Here is a 23,844-nt window from a genome sequence, read left to right on the forward strand (position 1 = left end):
GGTAGATGGTACCGCCATCGCAAGTGCACGAGCTCCTATCAGAAATTCGTTGCGCCGCCCTTGGGGGCAAAAAACGGTGAAAGCTAACGTACGAAACCAGAGGGCAGCACATGATGTGATCGCACTATCCTGCCCGTGAGCAGTCTCTCAACTCATCTCTGCTCATCTCTGGTGAATCTAGTTCCACTTTTGATGATTTCTCCTACCTTCTAAATCGTGACGGTGGCAACACTGCATTGAAGTGTCGCACGATGTAAACGAATTTAAACGCTGCTGTGACTTGTGGGGTTATGTTTACGAAACGTTCTGAGCAGAGATAAGTAACTGCATATTTATTTAAGAATTTATTTTTTACGGAGACCAATGCTAAGTACTGCTGGAAAGAATGCTTGCACTTAAAGAATATGGTAGTAGCGATGAAAATGGAGATTCTGGAGAGGAATCAAAAACTGAAGAGAAGGAAGTTAGTGAGGTTAGGAAGGAGACATCGAATAAGGATGAGCTTGCTAATAGCGAACCAGCTCCCGGAAACCCCGTAGTATCTCTTAAATTACAAATCTGCTCTGCACCTGAAGTTGTACCTACGGTAAGAAGTGCATCATAAATTACTACAACTTTTCTATTTTGTAAATTTACTTATCGGGGTGACTATTATTTTAAGGGGACCGAGCTGTGCGTTAAACATGTTGATTCTACAGTGAGCGAAATATTGCACAATCCAAAGTTCGAAGAGCTTTTTGCACCCGATGTGGGACCAGAAAATCCTTTTAAAACACAGCAACAGAGAGCGATAAAAAATATGCTTTCTGGTTATGTAGAAAAAGCTCATATCAGTGAATTTCAGTTTGAAAATCAAAGAAGGACATTTGCAAGTTATGGTTAGTATGAGTTAAGTTTTGTGTTCACTAGCGTAGACTTAGTAAATTCTATAGTATAATTATTATAGGATATGCACTGGATCCTACCGTTGATGGCAGTGCAGAAGAAGGGAAAACAATAATAGGTGCGAAGGAAGCAGCAGAGGAATCGGGAGGAAAAACTGTATTTGAGAATACAACATTAAGAGACGCAGATAAACGGAAAAGACACAGGAATAACGATCCAGGTGACATCGAAGGATTCTTAGGCCCTTGGGGTGGATACGTGGATGAACAACGAGTTGTAAAGCCTACAGATGAAGAAGCTGCAGAACTGGAAGAAATTTTAGCAAAAAGAAATAAGAGAGGCAAACAAACCGAGGAGAAGCCTGTAGAGGAAAAGACAGTATTGCACAGTAAGAGCATTCTTTGTTAAATATTAAATAACAATGAATCATAAATATCTCTACAAAAATTTGTTGACCGTATTACATTTTTTTTTCAGTCAAGGACAGCATGGATTATCAGGGACGATCGTTTCTTCATGCTCCTCAAGATGTTGGGGTGAATTTAAGATCCGAATCACCACCAGAACGTTGTTTTCTCCCCAAAGCCCAGATTCATACATGGGAAGGTCATACAAAGGGTATATCACAAATTCGCTGGTTTCCGCGAACTGCACACTTGTTGCTTTCTTGTAGTATGGATTGTAGGGTTAAGGTAATTTAAAGTTACCTTATAAAACGCGCGGTAACTTGAATTTTATATGCATGGTTAATCATTTTTTTTCCCCAGTTGTGGGAAGTTTTTAAGGATCGAAGATGTGTACGTACTTACTACGGTCATCGTCAGGCTGTGCGAGACATTGGCTTCGATAACGATGGTAAAAGGTTCCTTTCAGCAGGCTATGATCGATATGTAAAATTATGGGACACTGAAACTGGGGCTTGTATAAGTCGCTTTACCAGTCGGAAGATTCCTTACTGTGCAAAGTTTAATCCAGATCCGGATAAGCAACATCTCTTTGTAGCTGGCACCAGTGACAAGAAAATTATTTGCGTGAGTAGAGTTACCAAGTTTACATATTTTATAGTTTAAAGTAACTATAAAAAAAATTAATGAATTACCATACATACTTATTTTTTGTTTCAGTGGGACATCAGATCTGGTGAAATAACGCAAGAGTACGACAGACATTTAGGTGCTGTTAATACGATTACTTTTGTCGACGAAAATCGAAGATTTGTCACAACTTCAGATGATAAGAGTCTTCGAGTTTGGGAATGGTAAATAATTAAATATTTACTGTTATTCCCTATGCTATTTAATACGTGCACAGCAAATAATTTGTCTTATCTTTTAACAGGGATATTCCAGTCGATATGAAATATATCGCTGATCCATCGATGCATTCGATGCCTGCAGTTACACCCTCACCTAATCAGAAGTGGCTTGCCTGTCAGAGCATGGATAACAAAATCGTCATATTCTCAGCTCTCAATAGATTTAAGATGAATCGTAAGAAAACATTCACAGGACATATGGTTGCTGGTTATGCCTGCGGGCTTGACTTCTCTCCTGATATGAGGTACATAATCCCAGACACTTTAGAAAGGAATAATTACATTTTCTTTGCCTTCGAATTGTCCAATTAATCGCCAAATTCTGGACATTCCTTTTAGCTATCTCGTGTCTGGAGATGCTGATGGTAAATGCTATGTATGGGATTGGAAAACCACGAAATTGTACAAAAAGTGGAAAGCACACGACGGAGTCTGCATCGCTGTCTTGTGGCATCCTCACGAGCCCTCGAGACTGGCAACTGCCGGTTGGGATGGAAAAATAAAATACTGGGATTAATTCTCCATTGTACTTATTGGAACACCTCTGCATCGGCTGATCCCACTTTACTGTACATAGAAAAACTAACGAATTAGTATTACCATTTTTTTACAAAATAAACGATTAAGTACAGACATCGGAGTGGATCGACGAAGGATATATATTTTTTACTAAACTTTATATAAAATATACAAATCTCGTTTTCAAGTTTATGCGTTATATATTAATCGTAAATCTCTCGAGATGTGGAACATAATGCAAGATTTTAATAAGGACCCTTTGAAACCATTTTCGTTACTGTGCAGAAAAATCAATAAGGGGTGTTGGGATTCTCCACTGGCGCTCTGCTGCGCCGTCGTAGTTTACTATAGAACGTACACACTGCCGAGTTATCACGCACCGATGTTTCCGTCGAGTGCGTGATTTTTCGAGCATTTACCGTGCTGTTACAGATTTGCATCTTTCGACTTCTGTCAAAGCGTGTGAAGAATTAATTTAGAGATCTAATAAGATGGGGATCAGCTGATGTTTTTCCAACGTTGCGTCTGAGTGAGGGATCAGTTACACTGGAACGTTTCAATTAAGGCGAAGGTAAACAAGATCTTCCTTTTAAAAAGTGCGACGTGGGAATTGTATGGTTTTAATCGGCATTTCTGGGATTATTAGCAATGAAGCAATCGCAGTGGCCATGCATGTGGATCTTGCGAAGGGCTTAAAATTCCATTCTGATTTATTTAATGGACATGTGCTGGAAAAAAAAGCTGTTATTAGTTAGGCGTCAATCTAAATCTCTGCATTTTTGGCATCGGCAGGGTTAAAGAGAAGAAGCAACCATGGGGAAACTGGACGGTGCAAGTTTAGGGTACTCTTATCATCTTCCTTCCGCTGGATGGAATCTCAGGGTTAGAAATGCCCTCTCACAGTTCAGCGATCTTTTCAGTGAGTTCAACAAGTACATCGCACCTGCTTATCATCATGATCGGTGTGAAAGGTGGGTTATTTATTTACAAATCGGATGAACATTTTCTATATGAAATCTTCTTACTTTATATTTTTCCCGGACCAGGTCCGTTCAGATGCGGTTGTATTCTATGCATAAACGGGAATTTCTTATGGCTTTCATGGCATTCTTTGCATTCCTCGGAGTGGCAGTATTCATTGGACTTGCCGGTAAGTATTGTTTCAAAGTATATTTTTTAAATATTGTATATAATTATCGAATACTTTCTAACCCTTAATTTTAGACTATTTTTAATACCTTGATGGGATGTAAAAATACAGTAATTTTGAATGCAGGTCCACCGATCACCTCGACTACTGAACAGCGAGCTCACCTGAACGGCAGCGAAATGGCAACTGGGCCTTTCATAATGAAGACACCTGCACTTTCGATATATAGTCAGCAATTATGGGTCATCGCTAAATTGTCCACATCAAATAACGATGGTATGTTAATTAAACCGAGACACATTTAAGGAAAGGAGGTACCACTGCTTATTCAGTTAAAAAATGTTGAATCAGATTTGATAATAATTTACAAATGTTCATTTAGACGAGAGATATGACAAGAGTTTCCAAGTCAGTGTCTCCATAGACGGTATCGATCCTGATCGTAAGCTAATTGCTGTTTTGGCTCCAGAAGTTGGACATAACAGGTGAGAGCATAAATATGGGACAATCATTACGATTTTATCTGAAACTTGAAGGAGTATATTATGGTTATTGATTTCAGGACGCGACATTTAAAATGTGAAAGACAGTCCTGCGAAGAATTCATGGTGGTCCATCTAGGTTATCTTGAATATACCAACTACATAATTACGGTTCACTTTCATGGTCTCGAAAGTTTCCATCAACGATATTATATCAGGAACCTGACGTTCTATGTCAGTAAGCACTGCTTCCTAGAAACTCATAAAGCTCTCTTGAAGGCTCTTCGATAATTCCCATGCTTTCATGTTTCCATGCTGCGTTGACAGTTCAAGAATTACAATCCAGCGTTCACGCAAATCGAAATCTGGTTCAGGCTTATCTTCCTGCTGGCGACGTTCATGGTGACGGTAATTTATACAAATTAGAGAATTATTATTTAATATCTCACTTTTATTGTTCACTGCCCCTTTAATGTTATGAGATGTATTATTTTCTTTGCAGTGTTGGTTCGGTCTCTCCCTGAGGAAATATCCAGTGCACGACTGGTCGATCGAGCAGAAATGGATATCTATCCTTTTGCCTCTCCTGATCCTGTACAATAGTGAGTCTAAAATACATATTGATGACATTATTTAGTACCTGCGTCAAGTTTCATCACTAAAGAGATACTTTATCTTTCTTTCCAGATCCATTGTTTCCTATGACGTTTTTAGTGAACTCCTGGGTGCCAGGAATGTTGGATGCTATTTTACAGACTACGTTCCTCTGTGCAATTCTTATGTTCTGGTTGTGCGTCTATCATGGCCTCCGACAGGTAAATGATTTTTAATTTCAAATTTAATTAGACTTGTAAATTTTACTTGTACCATTTAGAATGAAAGGCGGCTGGTCACCTTTTATCTACCGAAATTACTAGTCGTGGGTATGCTCTGGGGAGCTGCGTTGACTTTGGCTACGTGGCTTCGATGTACCGAATTGGAGGATCCCACTTACAACTACGTCCTCGACACATCCAACTATTACGTGAGTTTCACTTTAATTAACTCGTACGACGCGTTTATTTGGATTAAAAAATTACAAACGTAATAATAACATTATTAACAAAAGTAACAACGGTAGAGAGGAAGAAACCTCAGCGATACCTTACAACAATCTATGACAATAACTGCAGCAATCCGACAGTATCACGCCTAAAGTACTTAAACGTACCTCTTCAAGTACTTCAACGTGTTCGTCTCTTTTAATCACTCTACATGAAGCAGCCTTGCGTCGTTTCGAAGACTACGTAACAGAAGAACCATTAGCAGACTTGACACTCCGAGTTGTACGGCCAGTCGCAAAGTTTGAGTCGAGAGTTGAAGTAAAGTCCAGTTGGGCACTTCTGTAAAATCGGCAGACCCCAATCGCACTGATAAAATCGATCGCAGAGACGAGGATGCGGCAAGAATTGGGTCTGTCGCGTGTAATGGAGTGGACAACGAGGTTCCGGTCGTGGACAGCCGATCCAGGAGTCGTCGCAATTCGCCTTCCAAGGCCAATTGCAGATACTCAGCGCAGGATTGAAGTGCAGCCCTGTGGGGCACTCGAACAGGATCGCCGAGCCCCAGTCGCATTTATAAAACTGGAAAATGAGACACATGATTATCATGTCAAGGAATTGACATTACTCTTTATCTTACCAAGCTGCAATTATGGGGGTGAGGTAGAAAAATCGTGTCCTTTGAGTAAGGATGCACCGGGCAAGGACCTGCATCCTGGAATTCAAACCTGTGATGGCCAATCATCGGACCGGCGTTCTTGATTCTGACCACTCCCACGTGCTGATCGGCACATTTATGTTCGAGGGAATTAATGGAAGTCTCATCATCGCATGATGATGCTTCCCAATCACCGAACGGATTGCTGTGCGATAATTCAACCTTGCAGTGCAGTCTTTGGGGCTTAAATCTACTGAATACTGCGGAATCCGCGTGGATGTGAGATGGGTACTCGATGGAATGAAAACTGGAGCCATTCAAAGGTGCACCGAGGACGAAGATGATAATTGCTGAAATTTTGTACAATGCAGTCCGTGTTAATAATAATTTGTCGACGGGTGGGAATGTATGCACTCACCGAAGGACCTCATATCAAGGGAAGATGTGCAGCTGGAGATGATGTTAACGTTCCTGCACTGTGTGATGATCTGTGAACACTGAGTGACAACCTCGTGGTCTCCACCTTCGACTCCGATGCAGGGTCCATTGCACCTGCATTCGTTTCATAGTATTCTGCGGTGTACTGCAATTAAAACCGGTAGAAATGGCGCGAAGCCGATACTTTACGACCGGTTTGTCTCCTCTGTCGATCAATCGAAAGTCCAGCAGAAATTGAATCTTGCTGAAGAGGAAAAATGAGACTGCATTTGCACTCGACGAGGTCGATGCCGGGAAAGCCGACGTGAATGGGCTCGATTTCATCTGCCAAAGCAAATGTGAAACCCATCTTAATGGGAACGTGATATCATTGAGTGTTTTTACCGGAATGTGTAACCTGAGAATCGCTGACGTTTCTTAGCTCTCCATTGTAGGTGTTGATATGTTCTGTGTGAATGTTTTTTATTCTTTAGGATTTTAGACTACTGAAAAGTTAAGGGATAAACGAGTTAGAGGAAAATCTAATAGTGGTTTATTTTTCATTTTTAGGGATTCAAAGTGTTCTTCTTCACGGTGGGTGGCATCTACATCGCATATCTTTTGCTGCTAATACTGAGAGCGTACAGTGAGCTGAGGTCCATGCCTTATTTTGGTAAATCAGTTTGTGTAAATTAGATTTTGTATCTCGAATGACGTCGTCATGGGAGAATCAAATTATTTTTTACAGATCTGAGGTTGCGGTTTTTAACTTTGCTCGCTGCAATAGTTGCCGGGGTATGCTCTCTGGTCACTGCAAGGAAGTTCGGTGCTGGAGTTCTCGAAGACAGCTTCGCTTCCCGTCTTTCAACTTATTATCGTACTTCGGCACAGTTCATGGCCCTTTATGGTATTCTTAATTTTTATCTGTTCACCATGGCTTATGTTTATGCACCTGCTGTCGAACAAGTTTACGGCCAACGTGAGTAATCGGTGTAATTGAGGTTATGGGGTGCAAACGGTGTAATTTATTATACAATTTTACAGACTCCTCGATAACAAAGGATAACCCTACTTTTTCAATGATCAATGATTCGGACGAGGAGGTAATCTATGGATCGGACGAGGACAGTCGGCGGCCTTTAACTCGTGCACCAAGAAACACAGATGACAGCGATTGAGAACTCCGTAGCCTTCTAGTCTCACCGATTGGTTCGAGCAATGCTGACTCCCAACGATGAATCAGTTTTCAATTTTGTTGAAAATTTAATTACGACAAGACTGGATCTGGGTAAGATCTAGTCCAGGTCTTGTTTAAATGATACCATATTTATGGTAATGGAGGTGCGCACTGTACTATATGCAACACTGAATAGTGTTCAACTATTAAACAATAGCGGTGTATAGGTTTCGCACTCAATTTGAAAGATGACCCTTGTAGCAAAGTGGCAAATAACGTTTTTATGAAATGACGTGGGCGAGGTTTATAAATATTTCATGGATCGCTGCGAAGCAGGTAGTTCTTAAGGTATGTGTAAATATTCTGTTCAAGGATTAAGTGTGTACAATGTCTCGTTTCTGACGGATTCTTTTCTGGTATTTAGGAGTGCAATTCGATCTTCGAATCCGTTCAGATTTTCAAGGAGTAGTATCTACGTGAATAAGTAACTTTTTTAATAAATTGTACTTGGGATTTAGACATATCAAGACTCCCAAGGAATATTTTAACTGAGTGTTCCTTTTCATATTAATTTATGGCGTACTTATTTATCGACGTCGGGAAATGGCGCTCAAATTACAGAATTTTGGTAGACCTTTTTCTAGCAATTAAAGGAAAGAACGGTGTTAATACGTTGGGTGATAATATCTGTTACACAATACGTATGACACGTGTGGAACTATAATCTGTATTTTTTAATTTTATTACATGGAGTCAACTTCGTTAAATATTAAAGTACCAAGCATAGCCATCGATAATGAAAGAAAAAAATGAAATTTATATAACGGAGTACCCTGGTTAAACCAGCAAATGTGGACTGTTCTTTATATTCTTATTCGCAGGAGTTACCGCAAACGTGTGAAACATTACTCAAATGAAATGTAAATATAACGTGACTTAATAAAATGTGACTATTTCAAATTCCCTTGATTTCTTAAATAGCAGAATTTTGGGCGGGAAAATCATAAGCTCTAAAAACATTTGACCAATCGTACATTGATTTCCGTTAGATCCAACGAATCACCTGTGCTCTTGAAGAACCGTTGACGAATCATGTAACAGTATTGTCAAATGGTATACTCTTGTATCGTCCTTTACGTATGGGGTACCGTTGGAATTAAGTAAAATTTCTATATTCGTTGATGTTAAGTCATATTGATAGTTAAAAGGAATTGTTAAGACTCGCGCTTATATCTGACGGAAGAATCTGAGAGAGAACGTGTACGTATGGTACTTAATCCGATAATACTAGTAGTACCGCGCGATCATTTGAGGTTATGATCGTTTGCTCCAGCTATTTAATTATAATTATAGCAAGCGATCTTTGAAGGTCACGTTATGTTTATATTTTTTTTCTAGACATATTTGAAACATTATTCGGAAACATTACATGTAGAAGTTAGCTATATGCCATGTGATTTTATTTCAGATGCCAGTTCTGCGTGGAAGTCATATCGTTTTATTTTGAAACCTACTAAGATACAACTATGCCAAAGTCTAAGGAATATGTATCAAGTAGCAGTACTAGTGGCAGTGATAGCGAAAGCGAGGTAACTGCCGTACTTTAGTATTTTGAAGAAAAAAGAGAAAAGAATCTGGATAACGTAATTTTAAATATTTAATCAAGGATAAGAAGGTAAAAAAGCAGAAAAAGAGGAAGAGCGAAGAGCACGAAGAAAAGCCTGCGCCTAGTAAGAAACCGAAGAAGGAAGAAAAGAGCAATGAAGAACCCATTTGGGATCTTGGAAATAATCGTCAAGTCATGGTTCGAGAATTCAAAGGAAAGCTCTATGTAGACATTAGAGAAATGTATTTTGATAAGGAAGGAGATCTGAAACCTGGAAAGAAAGGTAAGCGCAACATGCAAATTACATATATATCAAGTTGAATTGGTTGGTGTATTCACATGATTTGGTAAAGCAATTATATTTATTTAATCACAGGTATTTGTCTTAACATGGCACAATGGCGCAAGTTCATGTCGGTGGTAGAAGAGGTTGATAAGGAAGCAAAATTGAGAGGCTAGTACTCAAAAAGAGAAAATCATCATGAAAACCTTGTATTAGATGGGTGTACATGTTCTTGTAATAATGTAACAGTGTAATTTACGTATTACGTTTGTACATTTTTTATTCAATGTGAGTACATTCAACTGTGTGTAATATGCAAAATAAAGTGAGGCACTGCCCACCGTTTAATGGTTTTTATTTTGTTAGGAATAAATAAATAGTATAAATGTTTTATTTCCATTTTTGACACTCTCTGTCTAATGTTTCTAATGTTGAACTCGGAAACAATTAGTTTTTGGCTCCATAATGTATACATTCACGGATCTTTATCACATTGTTCTATTCAAAGTTCTTGAACTTAGGACAGTCACTTGTAAACCAGTCTTAATATTAAATATGCTACAATGCTGCACAATATTTTACATTATTTACAAAGTAGGTAGACTACAACGATTGGGCCCTTACTCCTCAACTCCTCAAGCCCCTTACTCATCAAGGCAATAATTATTATCAAAGAGTGACTATAAGTCAGTTCATTCGAGCAACTGTACATTTAAAGATCTCATACGTAATTATTGCTTCTTACAGTATACACTGTACACAAATGTCAATGATTCCTGTGTCGTAAAGTTTATGTACAGACCTTGGTGATCTTGTTGAACAAGTTAGAAGGTATTAAAAATAATCTCCAATAATTTATGCAATTAAAACGAATGAAAAATAACCCCTTACTGACAAGCAAAGGTAACGGTACACAAATTTTAGTTGAAACTTAGTAATTAGAATTTTTGGAAATCGTTTCGAAAGTAAAGGTGCCACACTTTGTTAATTTTATGGATGAAAGCTTTTTGTAGAAGGTTGATGACTTAAGAATCTTTCCTCTATAGAACGCTATAATACTATATTCTCCTGAAGGTTCAACAAAATCTGCTGATAAAAAAATCACTACTTTACAGCGATGCTATGTATAAATTGAAACAATGCTCAGCATCTTACCCTATTAGAAAACAATATATATACACATGCAGAATTTGTGTCCTTTAACAGTGTCGAAAGGTACACTTTTGCCAAAGTTATGCCGGACCATGAACAGAGGTTAGAAACCGGTCCAGGTCGACGTTACTTAATAGTACTTTTGGATCCGTCGTTCGCACTTTCTTTTCGGCCTAGAAATCAAAGTATAGATTTAATTATAAATTAATAGATAATCAGATAACCTCAAATAAAGACCGTTTAAGACAACTAACCTGTTCAGCATCCGTCGTTTCAGACATTTTTCTCTTGCAAGGTTTTTTGCTAATTTCATCTGAAATTTGAAGCTTATAAGTGAACGTGAAACTCGGAATATTAAAATATTTCCTACCTTTTTCTCGATCGCTACTGGGATCGGTTGACTTCTTCTCCTTAACATCATTATGCCTGACAATTGGCGGTTTAGTTTTCATGAGGATTTTACCAGCTCCGTCATCGATTCCTTGCTTCTCCTTAAACACCGGTGACGACGTAGCTAGTGGAACAATATCTACACGTTTGTACAGCTTTGTAGAATTGCTTAAAGTAACCACTCCACACTTCGATTTTATAGGTTTTTTGACCACTGTTTTCTTTGCCACAATTCTTCTTCTGGGTTTTGGGGAAATGTTGAACAATTCTTCATAAGCGGTGGCTTTTAGCATCTTGACTAATGCCTTAAAGTTGTCATCCACAACTGTCACCTCAATTTCTAGATCCGTGCTGCTGTATTTTGGTTTCCTTTTCTTGACAGGTGCTGACTCGTCGTAGACAAAGTGATACTCGACAGAATTCGACGGTTCAGACTCTACATCACTCACTGCATCCTCTTCATAGTTTTCACTTTTGTTCGTAGGAACCAAGTGTAAGCACTCCAAGACACACGGTAACTCCTTATTGGAATTATTTAAACACTCCTCGAGTACAACATCTGTCGAAGTAATATTTTCTGCCTCAGCATCTTCTGTCTTCTGAGCATCTATCTGTCGAGTCTTCGATCGAGTTGTTCTTTGTTCATTTTCCTCATCACTAAACAGATCTCGCTTCACCTGATCCACTTTAGACTTCAAGGAAATCTTCACATTGTCACTTATGTGTTCCTTCGCGGTCCAAGTTTTTTCTTCGCCTTGCAGCTCTAAAAGTGGTTTATCTTCTTTATCATGTGCAACGAGATATTCATCCGAAAGCTTTGCCTTTTTCATGTCCTTTATCACTGGCCTTTTAACATCTACATCTTTGGCCTTTTCACCTTTAACATTCTTACTCTTACTTTTAATTTTCTCTCCCTCGTCAGTTTTCAGATTATTCTCTACGTTTTTCTTCTTTTCTGCCATTGAATGGTCGAGCTCTGCTGTATCCTTCAAAGTGCTTATGGTAACTGAATTTTTTGACCCTTTCTTAACCTCCCTCTGTGTCTTCTCCATCGCATCTTCAGAGTTTACAATCTGTAACACTCTGTCGTGCTTGGATTTTTCTCCTTTATTGTCTCTATTTGTAATATTTTCCTGCGTTAACTTGGACTGCTTTCCTTGCATTTTCTTTGTAACATCGATTGCCAAGTCTTCACTTTTCTTGTCTATGTCATGGTCACTCATTGGAGCTTCAGATATTGTTTCGACATATTCCGCAAGCTTGGCAGAACTATTAGATTTCTTTACAGATTTATGATTAGGAAGGGCATCTGCTTTGGATTGCTTAGCATTACTTTTCTCCACGTTACGTACCTCCTTTATTTTCTTCTCTCTATTTTTGTCAATCAATGTTATTCGTTTAATACGAGACTTCGTAGGTGCCACATTAGTTCCTTCTGACTTAAACTTAGCCATTAGACGTTGACGTTTCTCTTCAAGTTCCATGCAGAGTTTGGCGTCCATAGTTATTTTTGATTGCTCAACCGAAGCGGTGTCAGGATGTGCAAGTCCAGTATGATCGGTTGCAGGTTTTGGTTTTAAAGTAATTGTCACTTCCGGTAATACACGTTGTACACTGATTACTTTAGGGAGCTCAGGTTTTTTTCCCACTACTTTACTGGGCATACGACTGAGCTTCGATGTCTTCTCGTCTTCCGAGTTAATGAAAGCAGAAATCTTTGAAGATAAATTAGTGAGGTTCTCGATGCCACTCTTAGACCCACTGGGTGTTTCCGATATGTCCGCTTCGGCCAGAAGAGTTTCATCCTTTGCTGGTGTTTCATTTACTGGAGCATCGGTAGGTACATTGGTCTCCGTCACACTAAATACTTTTGTAGGAGACACTTCGTTCTGAGTTTGATACACATCTGCTGTAATCTGTTCTTGAATTTTCTTTGGCTCCTCTGGAAACGGTTCAGGCACGTTTTCTGGCACACCTTCATCGACCACCACATTCTTTACATCCGAAGTAATTTTCTGAGCTGAATCATTGCTCGTATCTGTGTAGATCTTGTTCACAGATTTTTTTGTTAATGAAAATGGTGTCGAGGGGCTCGTTATACTGGAGCTACTTGTAGAAGATGAGGAGGAAGAGGAACTCGAGTCGGAAGATGAACTACTGTCACTATTACTGTCACTAGATTCGTTGTCACTGTGGGATAAACTGTCATCACTGTTGTTTGCTTCTGAGGACTCATTTTTCCCCTTTGTTGATTTTTCAGTAGGTGACGTTTCCACTTGTTGAGTTTCGTCCACTGGTTGAGACTGAATCTCCATCGAATTATTGGAACTTCGAGAGATCTTTAGTTCTTTCACAGCCTCTTCCCTCGGCAAGTTCTCTTTGATCACTTCAAACTGAGTGATTTCTAATTTCTTGTTAATTGTACCGGTTCGAACATTGTTGACACTGTCAATCTTGAGATTTGTTACGCATACTTCTGTCCAGGTGGTGGAGATCTGCGATTTCTTCGTACTTTCCTTCTGTGAATTAGTCTGCACTACGCTCTGATCTTCCTTCGCTTTGTCAGCATCCTGCGGTTGATAATAGGAAGAACACATGTTTCCTTTCTCGTTGACATCTGCGGTGTTCTCTCCTACTTTCGGCGTCAGTGCTATGGAAGGTGTTGGAGGGAACTCCGGCGTGTTCATGAAATTGCAGACCATTACGGAGTCCTCACCGAGCTTAATAAATGGAGTGATGGTATTGCTACTGGGACTGATGACTCTCGGTGTAGGTGGAATACCCAATGAATTTTCTGTTTTCCTGGGAGTTTCTAGATCCATCATGTGAGGCAATGGCAAACTCTGTTGAGTGGCTTCCAATGTTATTTTTGGAATTACCAAGTCTTGTAGCGCACCACTGTCGACACTAAACGAATCCACTGTATCCTTTTGACCCGACTTGGATATGTTAGTTGCCAAAGTTTTCAACTGTGCATACTTTTTGACCACCTTCTTCTCTGTCTTTTCGTCAATATGCTTAATCTTGGGATCACCAGTTTGACACGAGTCCACAATAACCGATGGATCGACCGTCTTATCAACAGATGAAACATTAACACCTTTCTTCTCGCCTATTTTATTAATCTCCTTTTCACAATTCTGTAAATCCACCGTATCTTCTTTCTCCAAGGAAGGCTTTTTCATATTTTCACTCGACACTTGACTCTCCATCTCGACACTCTTCTTCGGTCCATCTTTCATCGGGGTTTCTATATTTTTAGGTCCATCATCGGAGCTCTTCTTAACCTTGCTCGCGTTTTTTCTCTTGCCTTTGCATTTTCTTAAAGGTTTCTCTTCCTCCTGTGGAATTATCGACTTCCTCAGGTCGGCGTCCCAGCAACGGGCCAGAGGTTTTTCGGACGATGATTGCACCTTTTCCGGGGACTGCGAAGGCGGACTACCCAAAATCATTCCAACTCCGGTGTACCTTTCCCAGCCACCGATGAGCTTCGGCGCTGGACTTCGGGTTGCAATGGGCACTTTACACGGTCTACAAATTTTCAAGGGAGTTTTTACTTTCGGCGCATTTACACTTGTATTTGAAAACGGAGGAGACTTGAATAGAGTTGTTCGACACACCGATTTGGAGCGAGCCGATGGCTTCGAAGAGAACTGAGCACTTTCATTGATCTTGCGTACTGAACTGATTTTCGATGGCGTATTGAAATCCAACGCCCTTACGTGACTACTGCGTCTTCGAGGTGTTGACAGACTCAATCTATGATTCTTCGATCGACTTTTCATCAGAGATTTAGGTGTGCGCTTGGTAGTGGGATCTTTGTTGCTGGTCGATGCTGCTTCGACCTGATTGTCTGCATCGACTGTTAAGATCTGAGATAACGATTCGTGATCCGCCTCTTGTGGCAAATCTTGGACAGTAGGATTCAGATCCTGAATGCTGGGATTACTGTTGTGAAATTTCAGAAACGGAGAGAAACCTGTCCCGGAAAGACTGATGGGCTCATCGAGATTGATCATAGGCATGTTCGCAGGTTGGAGCATCGTAGTGTCACTATTCTCTTGACCATAAAGGGTGATTGACTCGAGGCAATTTTTAACGCCCTCGGTAGAATTCGAAGAAGTCCCAGCAACTGGTTCCTGGATACCTATATTAGTTGGAGGTTGACTTTTGATTTGTGGTATCAGGTCGTTCCTTGGTATCGGCACTGGTATAATGGTTTGATTATTCTTCACTAACTCTTGCAACGTCTCCAGATTTAATTTTTCCACCTGCGTAGGTACTGGTTTCACAGGTCCCTGAGATACCTTTTTCCTCCGGACAGTGTTCATAGTCTTCAGATAAATTGTGTCTGGCGGAGGGCAGGTACCTGAAAATATCAATATGTTATTAAATATTCCTAAATGTATTGCATTTTCTGTACCTTTAACACGTGCGAAAAATATGTATATTACCTTTAGGAGCAATTGGTATAAAGCGAGATGTCGACACGGTAGAACCAGTTTCGATTGTTCTCGATTGATCTGAAATGTTTGAAAACTTTTGTTATTATATGAGTGCAAAGAGTCTGTTAGGAATAAAAACAATTTCATTAGACTGTCTACCTACAAGTAGAGTTTACACTAAAAATGGAACTAATCTCTTCCTTCGAGCAAACAATTAATGTAGGCATTGTCATCATTTCTTCTTCAGAGATCAACTGTTTCGGGTTGGACTTTGCCTTTCTGGTAGTCGAAGGTTCTCTCTTAGATCTTGAAGTCTTTTGTTTTTTAATAGGATATTTCCTAGTTATTTTAGGTGCCACACAATCCTTACTTGTTTCAATGGTTTCCTTCTGATTTTCTAAAATAGGTTCCAACGAAATAACCGGTTTCAAAACTTCCGTACACCTGACATTTTGTGCTTCCACCTTATTCACAGTCTGCGAGTCTACTATTTGAACCACATCAGGTACTTTTGCCAAATCATTCGGTGGTTCAATACTCGTCTTATCTTCTACAGGTTTAGCCTCGTTGAAGTTAGCATTTATAATACTCAAAATTGCTGCAGCATTCTGAACAGCTAGGGCATCGTGTTCCGGTTCCTTTTCCTTTTGTTTCTCCACGTCATCCTCAGGTTTACCATTTTGTTGTCGAGATGAGCTACGCAGCCTATGCTTCAATGGTATTTCAGAGGTACCTGTTCCACTTATGGTTGCCAGTGGTTGTACAGATTTTTGTACTTGAGCTTCCGCTTCAGCCTCGTCTGACTGCTCTCCGTGTATTCTGTAATTAATTCTCTGCCTGTTAACCATCATATATAATTACTAATCGTTGGTTCTGATTATTTTACGTCAATTTTAATTAGATATGGCTAACGTACCCCGGAGAGCATTCTGAATTTTGCTTCCCATCGATGTCTTCGTCTGGACTCGAATCAGTGTCTCCGTTTGGACCAATTATTTCATCGAGGAATTGTTCGAATACAGGATCGGTCTCAGTTGCCGCAACTATCGACTTAATGGCACTGTTCAATTCCTTCATGATAGAAGTGTTGAACTCACCTCCCGTAGCCTCTGAAAGGCTTTCATCTTTATTGGAGGACTCTACGGGGAGTATTGCTTTATTTATATTGTCTGCAATCCGCTCTTGCAGCTCGGTTCGATTTAACAACTCTTTTGTTAATAACTGAAAATATGTCGTAAATTATTGAGATGTTCTCTAGAGTGTCTAGTCAATTTTGTAACTCACACTAAGATTCTCGATGGGTTCATCATTCGTTTCCGATTCAGATTCTGGGACTTCATAAGGAGGCGTAGTTTGAACTTCCGTGGTAGTATAATTTAATAATTCTTCTGTGCTGGTAGCAATACACCTTCCAGCCTGTTTTGTTGGTTCATTCGCTTTATTCTGAAGTCCAGTTGAATCATTACTATGTATTTCCGTTACTCCACCTACTGATTTATCATATATAATTTTTTTTTTTAAACAGAATATCAGTTGTTATTTACTTAAGTTCATCTTACTACCTGTGTCGTCTGTGGTTGTTGGCATTGTAGCCACCGAATACTTATCGACATTGTCATTTTCTGTTGAAGAGCAACAATTTTGAATTACACCTTCCGACTGAAATCCAAGTTGCTTTTCTTGACTAGTCATCCCTGAATTTCCTGGCAAGCTTTCCAAGGGCGTTGCTTCGATCGTATCACAAGTGTCTAAAGTGTTGTAAATATTTTTGTAGTCAAATGATAATTATGCTAAGTCTGATATTCCTATGATGCTTACACTGAGTAGAAACTGGTTCGGATTGCTTTTCAATTGGCTTAGGTAGCGTCTTTGTGCCTCGCTTACAGCGTTCACGGTCACTGCCACTATGATGTCTTTTGCGTATACTACTGGAAATAATTGGTGACCCTCCGGATACATGAGAACTATTCTGAGAACAGGGTAGGCAAGTTTTACCTTACATGTAAATTATATCGATTGACACTAATTAAAAGCCATTTCCTCAAAGCTATTACAAAAATAGAAATTACTTGAGAAGGCACATTAATGTTTACGACAAAACGTTGTCCTCGAGATTCTTCCATCAGAAATTTCAGCTGTTCCAACAAATCTCCGTTGTGTTTAATTTGCTCGGAATCAGCGACCTTATTCAATCTTTCTTGAACTGTGAATAATGGCGAGTTACTAAAAATAAAAACATCTACGGTCCAATTAGAAACTTACTCATTGTACTGGCTGTAGAAAATTTCTCGAGAATATCTACAAGGGCTAAGCCGTGAACACGAGTACTGAATCGCCGGCCGCTCGAAGCGACCGTACGACATTCTTGTAAGTGTGGACACATCTCTAAAAACGACTTTGCAGCCTCGTTGCATTTTTGATCTTCAAGGTACCCTAGGATTTAAAACAAGATCTTTATTAATCACAGTAAACCTCAGAAATGGGTGAGTGAATGTTCAAGATAAAATTAATGTATAAGAAAGGAAAGACAACAAAACGGAAAGTAAATAAATATATACATGATTCCGTTACAATTTATATTCATCTCTTATATTATTTTCTATTGAATAAATTGGAACGTTGTTATTTAAACAAGCGAAAGCTTAAGATCATATACGCTAGTTGAGACATAAGTCGATTTATATATATATCTCAATAATGCTAAATAATTCCTAATACTGTCAAGGAATTAGACAAAAGAAATCTTCCATTGTCGATTCGCTAAGTGTAACTCATCGGCGATACAACAAACAACTTAAATAACAAATCCTGGACTGAAAAATTAGAGGAGTAAAGCAACCTAGACATAAACAAAATAGAAACAAACTGCACGACGCTGCGAAGCTGTTGACATTCCCGCCATAAAAAGAGGTTAAGGCATTACGCGAAGTTTCGCTCGGACCCTTACCTAGAACCAATCGTGCGATTTCCGAGGGAAGCAATGACTCCATACCAGCCAGCGAGAAGAATCCGCGCAATTATCGTGGAAATCTTAAATTTCCCACATTATCCATAATATTTATAGCGTTTTAAAAAAGACTCGGCGCCATCCGATGCGACGATAACCTCGAAGAGTGCTCGCAGTCATCACAGGATTGCGATTCGTGCTGCCCTCTTGCATATTTTCCTAAAAGCTGATACATCACCGTCCGAGTGAAGCCAGAGTCCGACTGACAACGTCGGGTGTTACATAGAGCACGGCGCGTCGTCGTATCGAAGACGTCAGCCAATCAGAATCACGCTTATCTCGAGCACCGCTTCTGATTGGTTATTTGTTCTCGACGCATCGACGCGCCGCGCTGTGTGACACCCGACGCATTTAGTGGGACTCTTGGCTGATGGAGAGTTGGTGCGCGAGAACAGTGGCGTAGAAATCCAGTAAAATCAGCGGTGCAACGTCCGTGAATGGTTCGCGAATCTCGTGGGTTCTCGCGGCCGTTCGCGACGGTGGTTAGGCGAAGACGATCCGGTTTTGCCTGGAGGTTACGGCCGTCTCGTTGGAGGCTCTTGAAGAAGCTTAAAGCAACGCCCTCCGTCTCAAAGACCCGCTCCGGGCAGAGGTAACATGTCGGATACGAGGCGCCGTCGAAAGTCCCACCAGTCCGGGGGCTCGGACGATCTCTCGGACTCCTACGAAGAGCTCAACGTCTCGAAGGATGTCCAGGTAAGGACCTATTTCCAGTTCCAGGACGAAACGACTCCGAAGCGATGAAAAAATGTACGCGTTCCTCGCTAAAATGTGCTTTGGACGAGCATTGACGCTGGACAGGTTTCCGGAATCGAGGTCGAAGGTTTAGGGCCATTAAGGTCAGAAAATCCACAACTCGAGACAGATTTCACGGTCTTGATTAGTCAGAATCTCAGATGATGTAAGGTAATGATCTTTGACCTCGTTTCAGATAGAATACAAAGTGGATATTTTGGAATATCGAGGCTGGTACCGTGAATCAATGGAATGACATTCAAGGGACCGAGACGAGCGAAACGTACACTGATTTGAAGCAATGGTTTTTTTGTGACTACCTGTTTTCTTTGGTTTCAGAGCAATGAACAGACCGAGGACCATCCGGACTCGGAATACGAGACTGGCGATAGCGACACTGAAGCTGAGTCTCAAGAGGGTGCTCCTCGTGAAAGTGGAGATGGCCAAGAAGAGGACAAGCCACCGAGGAAGCTCGACGACGACGAGGATAGACGAAATCCGCAATACATTCCGAAGAGGGGAACGTTCTACGAGCACGATGACAGAACTGCGGATGAAGTAGCTAACACTACCGTCGAAGTGCAGAATGAGAGAGAAACAAAGGAGAAGAAGGTGTGGAAGGACGAGGAGGACAAGTGGAATCACGACAGGTACAACGACGACGAGCAGGCACCGAAGAGCCACGAAGAACTAATTGCCGTTTACGGTTACGATATAAGAAACGAAGAGGGTCCACCTAGAGCAAGAAGAAGACGGAGATATGGGTCAGTACTCCGCCTGTACTCGTAGCACAGGTATTGAACTAGATGATATATTAACCTGAACGTTATCGACAGACGAGGACCCAACAAGTACACTCGTAATTGGGAGGACGAGGATGCTTATGGAAAGACTCCTGCTACCGCAACCTCTACAGGAAAGGGGGGTAACAGGAGGATCAACAAAACTGGAGAAGAATTCCCTGCATTGATTTCAAACACAGAGGTATGTTATACTAATTTCATAATTAATTTCCATCGTGTTGCTCTTTGAATTCCCTATAATAACCATATACAAAATTAAATAATTATTCGCAGAAGACTCCCACTGGGGCCGAGGAGCCTGTGATCTCATCCGCCTGGTACAATAAAAGCAAGTCGCAGAACAAGGCTCAGAATATCTCCCTTTCGCAGAACGACAATTCTAAGCCGAAGAGCAATGTTACAGCGAATCACCAGCACATGTAAGTAACGAGTACTGGTTCAAAGACCAGCAGTGAATTATCTCTAACTTCATGATCAACTTCAGAAACGAGAACAAGTCTCCGAACGAACCGACCAACCCCGCCTGGAAGAAGGAGAACAAGTCTTCTCAGAATCTCAGCTCCAATGGCAACAACGTAGGCGGCGGCGACACGTTGTCCTCGGTAGATAGGAAGAACGTAATTTCGAATTTCGAAAGTCAAATGCGAACGGCGAGGTTTAGAGTTCGCGGCCGAGGCTTCAAGGCGAACGTGAACAACAACGGGATGACGAACAGGACGATGGAAACTAAGCCGAAAGGCCGCGGGGCAGGACCCATATCTGCGGAAAATAAGCGAACCGGTGCTGGTCAACACGACGACGAACAGCAGCTAACAAACGAGATGAAACACATGAACGTTGGCGAGGGTACGACGTTCCATCAAGGCGGTAGACAAAACAGTGCGCATCCTTCGAGTTTCTACTATCTTTGACAATACAAAATATCCGGGGATTTATTTTTAACGTAGCGTCGTCCTTTCAGAAAACTTCTACGCCCAGTCCACTAGTCAGCAGCGACCAAACTCTATTCCGCCGCGAATGCAGCAACAGCAGTCGCAACAGCAGCCGCATCAGCAGCAACAGCAACCACCACAGCAGCAGCCCCAACCGGACGCTGCCGGAAGCAGACCGAAACGATACTCGAGTCTTCGTCGACCGACCATTCCCGAGGGACCCGCTCAACCGACTTACCAGCCCCAACACGGACAGCACGGATATTATCCTCCTCAAGGTAGTGAGACGACACAAACTGACGCGTCCGCCACTGTCACTAACTTAAATTACGTGCACGCATTCTTAGCCGGAAATTCAAGGAGTGTGTTAGACTCGCAGGGTAAGATTTGCTCAGAATCCTATGGATGATATATGGAGAGAATTCAGGAATTCCCATGGAAGCCCAAAAGGATATGGAGGTTTGATGCTCGATAGTACACTAGCCAACGGATGGCGGCGCTGTCATCGTTTCTCCATCTGTTAATTTTACTTCTGGCTCCTCAGCCAACTTTTAGAGCAACGAACTGACACAGAATCTGGGCTTCTATGGAACTTCTGAATACTTTGGTACATGGATCGGCTGGGTAGAACTGAGAATGGAAGTGTCCCATTTGAATTTTACTTTAAATACGCATCTTTACGCGCTTTAACCGTATTCGCTAAATGACTAAAAGACGTCCATTAATATTAGAAGTATCTCCGGCTAGAGAGTGAATATTAAATGAATTGAATGTCAAGCGATGGAATTAAAGTGCATCGGTGTAGGAAGTACGAGATATGGTAGTTTTGTATGAGACGAAGGATGCAAAGTTCCATTTCCCTGAGGAAGTTGTGCACAGCCGATCTCGTTGCATAGTGCGGTGCCTTTGTCGGAGATTGCTCAGAGTTTTCCTCAAATTTTCAGCATATCCGCCAGGCCACTTCGAGCAGACTCCACCCGTCCCTGCTCCGGCGGCTCCCATGGCTGGTCAGCCAGTTATTCCGATCCCTCCCGGTGGTCAGCCAGCGAATTATGCACCGCCGCCATTCCTGGTACCTCCCCCGCAATTTATACCCCCGCAAACCGCCCCACCCAGCATAATCAATTACGTGCCGGGTCCAACGGGGCCGACCTTCCAACCTAACTACCAAGGCTATCAAGGATTCACTCCGGCGGTGCAGGTAGCTACGTTAATATTGTTTACATACGTCTTATATCTACTTAACATCTACATCACGTATATTTCACATCTACTTAACATTGATTATACGTCCACGTTGATTTTACATTGTTTTGTACCGCTTAATTTTACGATTTTTCCACTTTGACCAGCCGCAGGGGCCTCCACCGCCGCAAGAGTTGTTTCAGCCCCAGGGCTGCACTTACTACAGTCCCTCTCAGCAACAGCAGCAAGCCTCTCTGCTGAGACGACCCAAGGCAGCGATTCCGATTCTACCACCGCCGGATAATCAGAATCACAGCAGCAGAGGAAGAGGACGAAGCGCTCAGCAACAGATCGTACAGCCCGGCAACGCTCAGCGCGTAGAGGACGACAAGACGAACGCTTTCGAAGGTGTCCCCCAAGTCGAGGATGTCGACCAGGTCGACTGCGATGTACGGCAGGAAGTGCCGTTGGAAGACGTCGCGGAACTTCGGGACGACGTCGTCGTTCCTTCCGTTGAACTCGAGGAGGAAAAGGGCACGGTGGAAGTTCTAGACGTTGAGGAAGCGGTCGTAGAAACACCCAAGGAGGGCACTGTCGTGGATGGTGATGTCCCTACTCCGGACGATAAGCTTCCAGATGATGTCGTTGATGTGGAAAGCGTAGCTTCCGTGAAGGCCGACCTCATCGTCGACAGTGGCGAGTCTGAGCTGACGAGAGTCGAGAACGCCGTCCTCGAGAGCAACGTCGTCGAGGAGGCTGCTGCCTAGCTTTAGTTATATTATATTAACACTTGTAACTACTTGTAAAGCGACGGTACGTCGGCCGTAAGACTCGCGACGACCTTGTTCGGGATTACTTATCGTTCCGGTCGTCCTTAGGGTGGCCTTTAAAACGGTTTCTCTTGCGGTGGGCCCGCCACCTGGAGGTCGTTGAGACTGGGCGATGATGCATTAGGTTTCTCTTCATTTCTAGCGACTCGTTAACCCTCGTCGTTTCGAATATTTATACGCGAAATCACTGTCTTAAGGAGCATCCTAATCGTCGACCTGTCGGCTCTTCTACGCACCCGATGGACGCGTAGCGGTTGCTTTGTAACTCGAGTTAGTTTAATTCGGAACTTGATGGGACGGTGCTGCTAAGTAATCAATGTGAGATACATACGTTTGATTTGTTAATGCACGTTGAGGATATTCACGCCAACGATTCAACCGAGACTTCCTCTCTTCTTTTTTTTTTTTTTTGTAAACAGTAAATAATATTAAAACTGCGACCTCGTCTTATTACTTAGTGTTGTACCTCTTTATCTCTCTCTTCTTGCCAGCTGCTGACGATTAAACGATTCCGGTTACTGTCTCAACCATTTCTGAAATATACGGAATAGTTAATTAATATTAGCTGTAACGTGTATTAGACAGTCGATCCTGCATAATTCGCTTTTTAGATTACGAATAGTAGGAAAAGTTGGAGCCTTTATTAGCTCACGGGGTTTCTCAACATCGTCACTGTAAATAACACGATCTAAGGGCCATTTTAAACAACCCACTGTCTTGTGTACAAATACATTTGTATCGTAATTGAATAAGACGTAGGGATGAATAAAACATTTCAGCTGACGCTTCCGATTCTTCGAGATAATTCCGCTCCACCTCTGATAATGTAATCG

At 41.4% G+C, this 23,844-nt stretch overlaps 5 protein-coding genes across 13 annotated transcripts; 4 read left to right on the forward strand and 1 right to left on the reverse strand.

Annotated features, from left to right (window-relative positions):
• Nucleotides 1–264: 264 nt before the first annotated feature.
• LOC105701557 (pre-mRNA-processing factor 17) lies at nucleotides 265–3,248 on the forward strand. 2 transcript variants are annotated; one of them, XR_002762277.1, is made up of 9 exons: nucleotides 265–586; nucleotides 662–878; nucleotides 947–1,273; nucleotides 1,363–1,577; nucleotides 1,653–1,916; nucleotides 2,010–2,143; nucleotides 2,224–2,445; nucleotides 2,540–2,769; nucleotides 3,152–3,248. XR_002762277.1 is itself a non-coding variant. In XM_012428396.1 (8 exons), exons 1-8 carry the CDS (start codon nucleotides 386–388, stop codon nucleotides 2,715–2,717), a joined length of 1,758 nt encoding a protein of 585 aa, XP_012283819.1. In that variant the 5' UTR covers nucleotides 265–385; the 3' UTR covers nucleotides 2,718–2,833. The 2 variants fall into 2 exon arrangements, 1 of the variants encoding a protein (XP_012283819.1); XM_012428396.1 differs by lacking the exon at nucleotides 3,152–3,248 and having other exon boundaries at nucleotides 2,540–2,833.
• LOC105701559 (transmembrane protein 181) lies at nucleotides 3,166–8,561 on the forward strand. Its single transcript, XM_012428397.2, has 13 exons — nucleotides 3,166–3,290; nucleotides 3,512–3,690; nucleotides 3,766–3,869; nucleotides 3,996–4,145; nucleotides 4,252–4,354; nucleotides 4,432–4,585; nucleotides 4,679–4,759; nucleotides 4,854–4,953; nucleotides 5,039–5,166; nucleotides 5,226–5,375; nucleotides 7,037–7,139; nucleotides 7,215–7,445; nucleotides 7,511–8,561. The coding sequence occupies exons 2-13, from the start codon at nucleotides 3,533–3,535 to the stop codon at nucleotides 7,642–7,644; spliced, it is 1,596 nt and encodes a 531-aa protein (XP_012283820.1). The 5' UTR covers nucleotides 3,166–3,290; nucleotides 3,512–3,532; the 3' UTR covers nucleotides 7,645–8,561.
• A 194-nt stretch (nucleotides 8,562–8,755) lies between these two features.
• Nucleotides 8,756–9,880, forward strand: LOC105701545 (activated RNA polymerase II transcriptional coactivator p15). 2 transcript variants are annotated; one of them, XM_012428372.2, is made up of 4 exons: nucleotides 8,756–8,903; nucleotides 9,112–9,232; nucleotides 9,310–9,532; nucleotides 9,626–9,880. In XM_012428372.2, exons 2-4 carry the CDS (start codon nucleotides 9,170–9,172, stop codon nucleotides 9,706–9,708), a joined length of 369 nt encoding a protein of 122 aa, XP_012283795.1. In that variant the 5' UTR covers nucleotides 8,756–8,903; nucleotides 9,112–9,169; the 3' UTR covers nucleotides 9,709–9,880. The 2 variants fall into 2 exon arrangements, with proteins under 2 accessions (XP_012283795.1, XP_012283796.1); XM_012428373.2 differs by lacking the exon at nucleotides 8,756–8,903 and adding an exon at nucleotides 8,957–9,012.
• Nucleotides 9,881–10,227: 347 nt separating this feature from the next.
• Nucleotides 10,228–18,595, reverse strand: LOC105701544 (serine-rich adhesin for platelets). Of its 5 annotated transcripts, none has more exons than XM_023433295.1 (12): nucleotides 18,467–18,595; nucleotides 17,782–17,952; nucleotides 17,589–17,716; nucleotides 17,338–17,488; nucleotides 17,082–17,267; nucleotides 16,804–17,009; nucleotides 16,436–16,740; nucleotides 15,683–16,356; nucleotides 15,529–15,597; nucleotides 11,055–15,443; nucleotides 10,939–10,997; nucleotides 10,228–10,857 (listed from the first exon to the last, which is right to left on the reverse strand). In XM_023433295.1, exons 1-12 carry the CDS (start codon nucleotides 18,507–18,509, stop codon nucleotides 10,765–10,767), a joined length of 6,474 nt encoding a protein of 2,157 aa, XP_023289063.1. In that variant the 5' UTR covers nucleotides 18,510–18,595; the 3' UTR covers nucleotides 10,228–10,764. The 5 variants fall into 5 exon arrangements, with proteins under 5 accessions (XP_023289063.1, XP_012283792.1, XP_012283794.1 ...); XM_012428369.1 differs by having other exon boundaries at nucleotides 16,804–17,006; nucleotides 17,589–17,722; XM_012428371.1 differs by having other exon boundaries at nucleotides 15,683–16,338; nucleotides 17,589–17,722.
• A 350-nt stretch (nucleotides 18,596–18,945) lies between these two features.
• Nucleotides 18,946–23,794, forward strand: LOC105701549 (protein CASC3). Of its 3 annotated transcripts, XM_012428382.1 has the most exons (9): nucleotides 18,946–19,222; nucleotides 19,601–20,025; nucleotides 20,098–20,245; nucleotides 20,338–20,483; nucleotides 20,549–20,943; nucleotides 21,026–21,274; nucleotides 21,344–21,376; nucleotides 21,941–22,197; nucleotides 22,349–23,794. In XM_012428382.1, exons 1-9 carry the CDS (start codon nucleotides 19,124–19,126, stop codon nucleotides 22,946–22,948), a joined length of 2,352 nt encoding a protein of 783 aa, XP_012283805.1. In that variant the 5' UTR covers nucleotides 18,946–19,123; the 3' UTR covers nucleotides 22,949–23,794. The 3 variants fall into 3 exon arrangements, with proteins under 3 accessions (XP_012283805.1, XP_012283804.1, XP_012283806.1); XM_012428381.1 differs by having other exon boundaries at nucleotides 21,026–21,376; XM_012428383.1 differs by lacking the exon at nucleotides 21,344–21,376.
• The last annotated feature ends 50 nt before the right edge of the window (nucleotides 23,795–23,844 follow it).

This window comes from Orussus abietinus, unplaced genomic scaffold, assembly GCF_000612105.2.
Source record: "Orussus abietinus isolate OABI.00-Male unplaced genomic scaffold, Oabi_2.0 scaffold650, whole genome shotgun sequence".
Taxonomy (NCBI): domain Eukaryota; kingdom Metazoa; phylum Arthropoda; class Insecta; order Hymenoptera; family Orussidae; genus Orussus; species Orussus abietinus.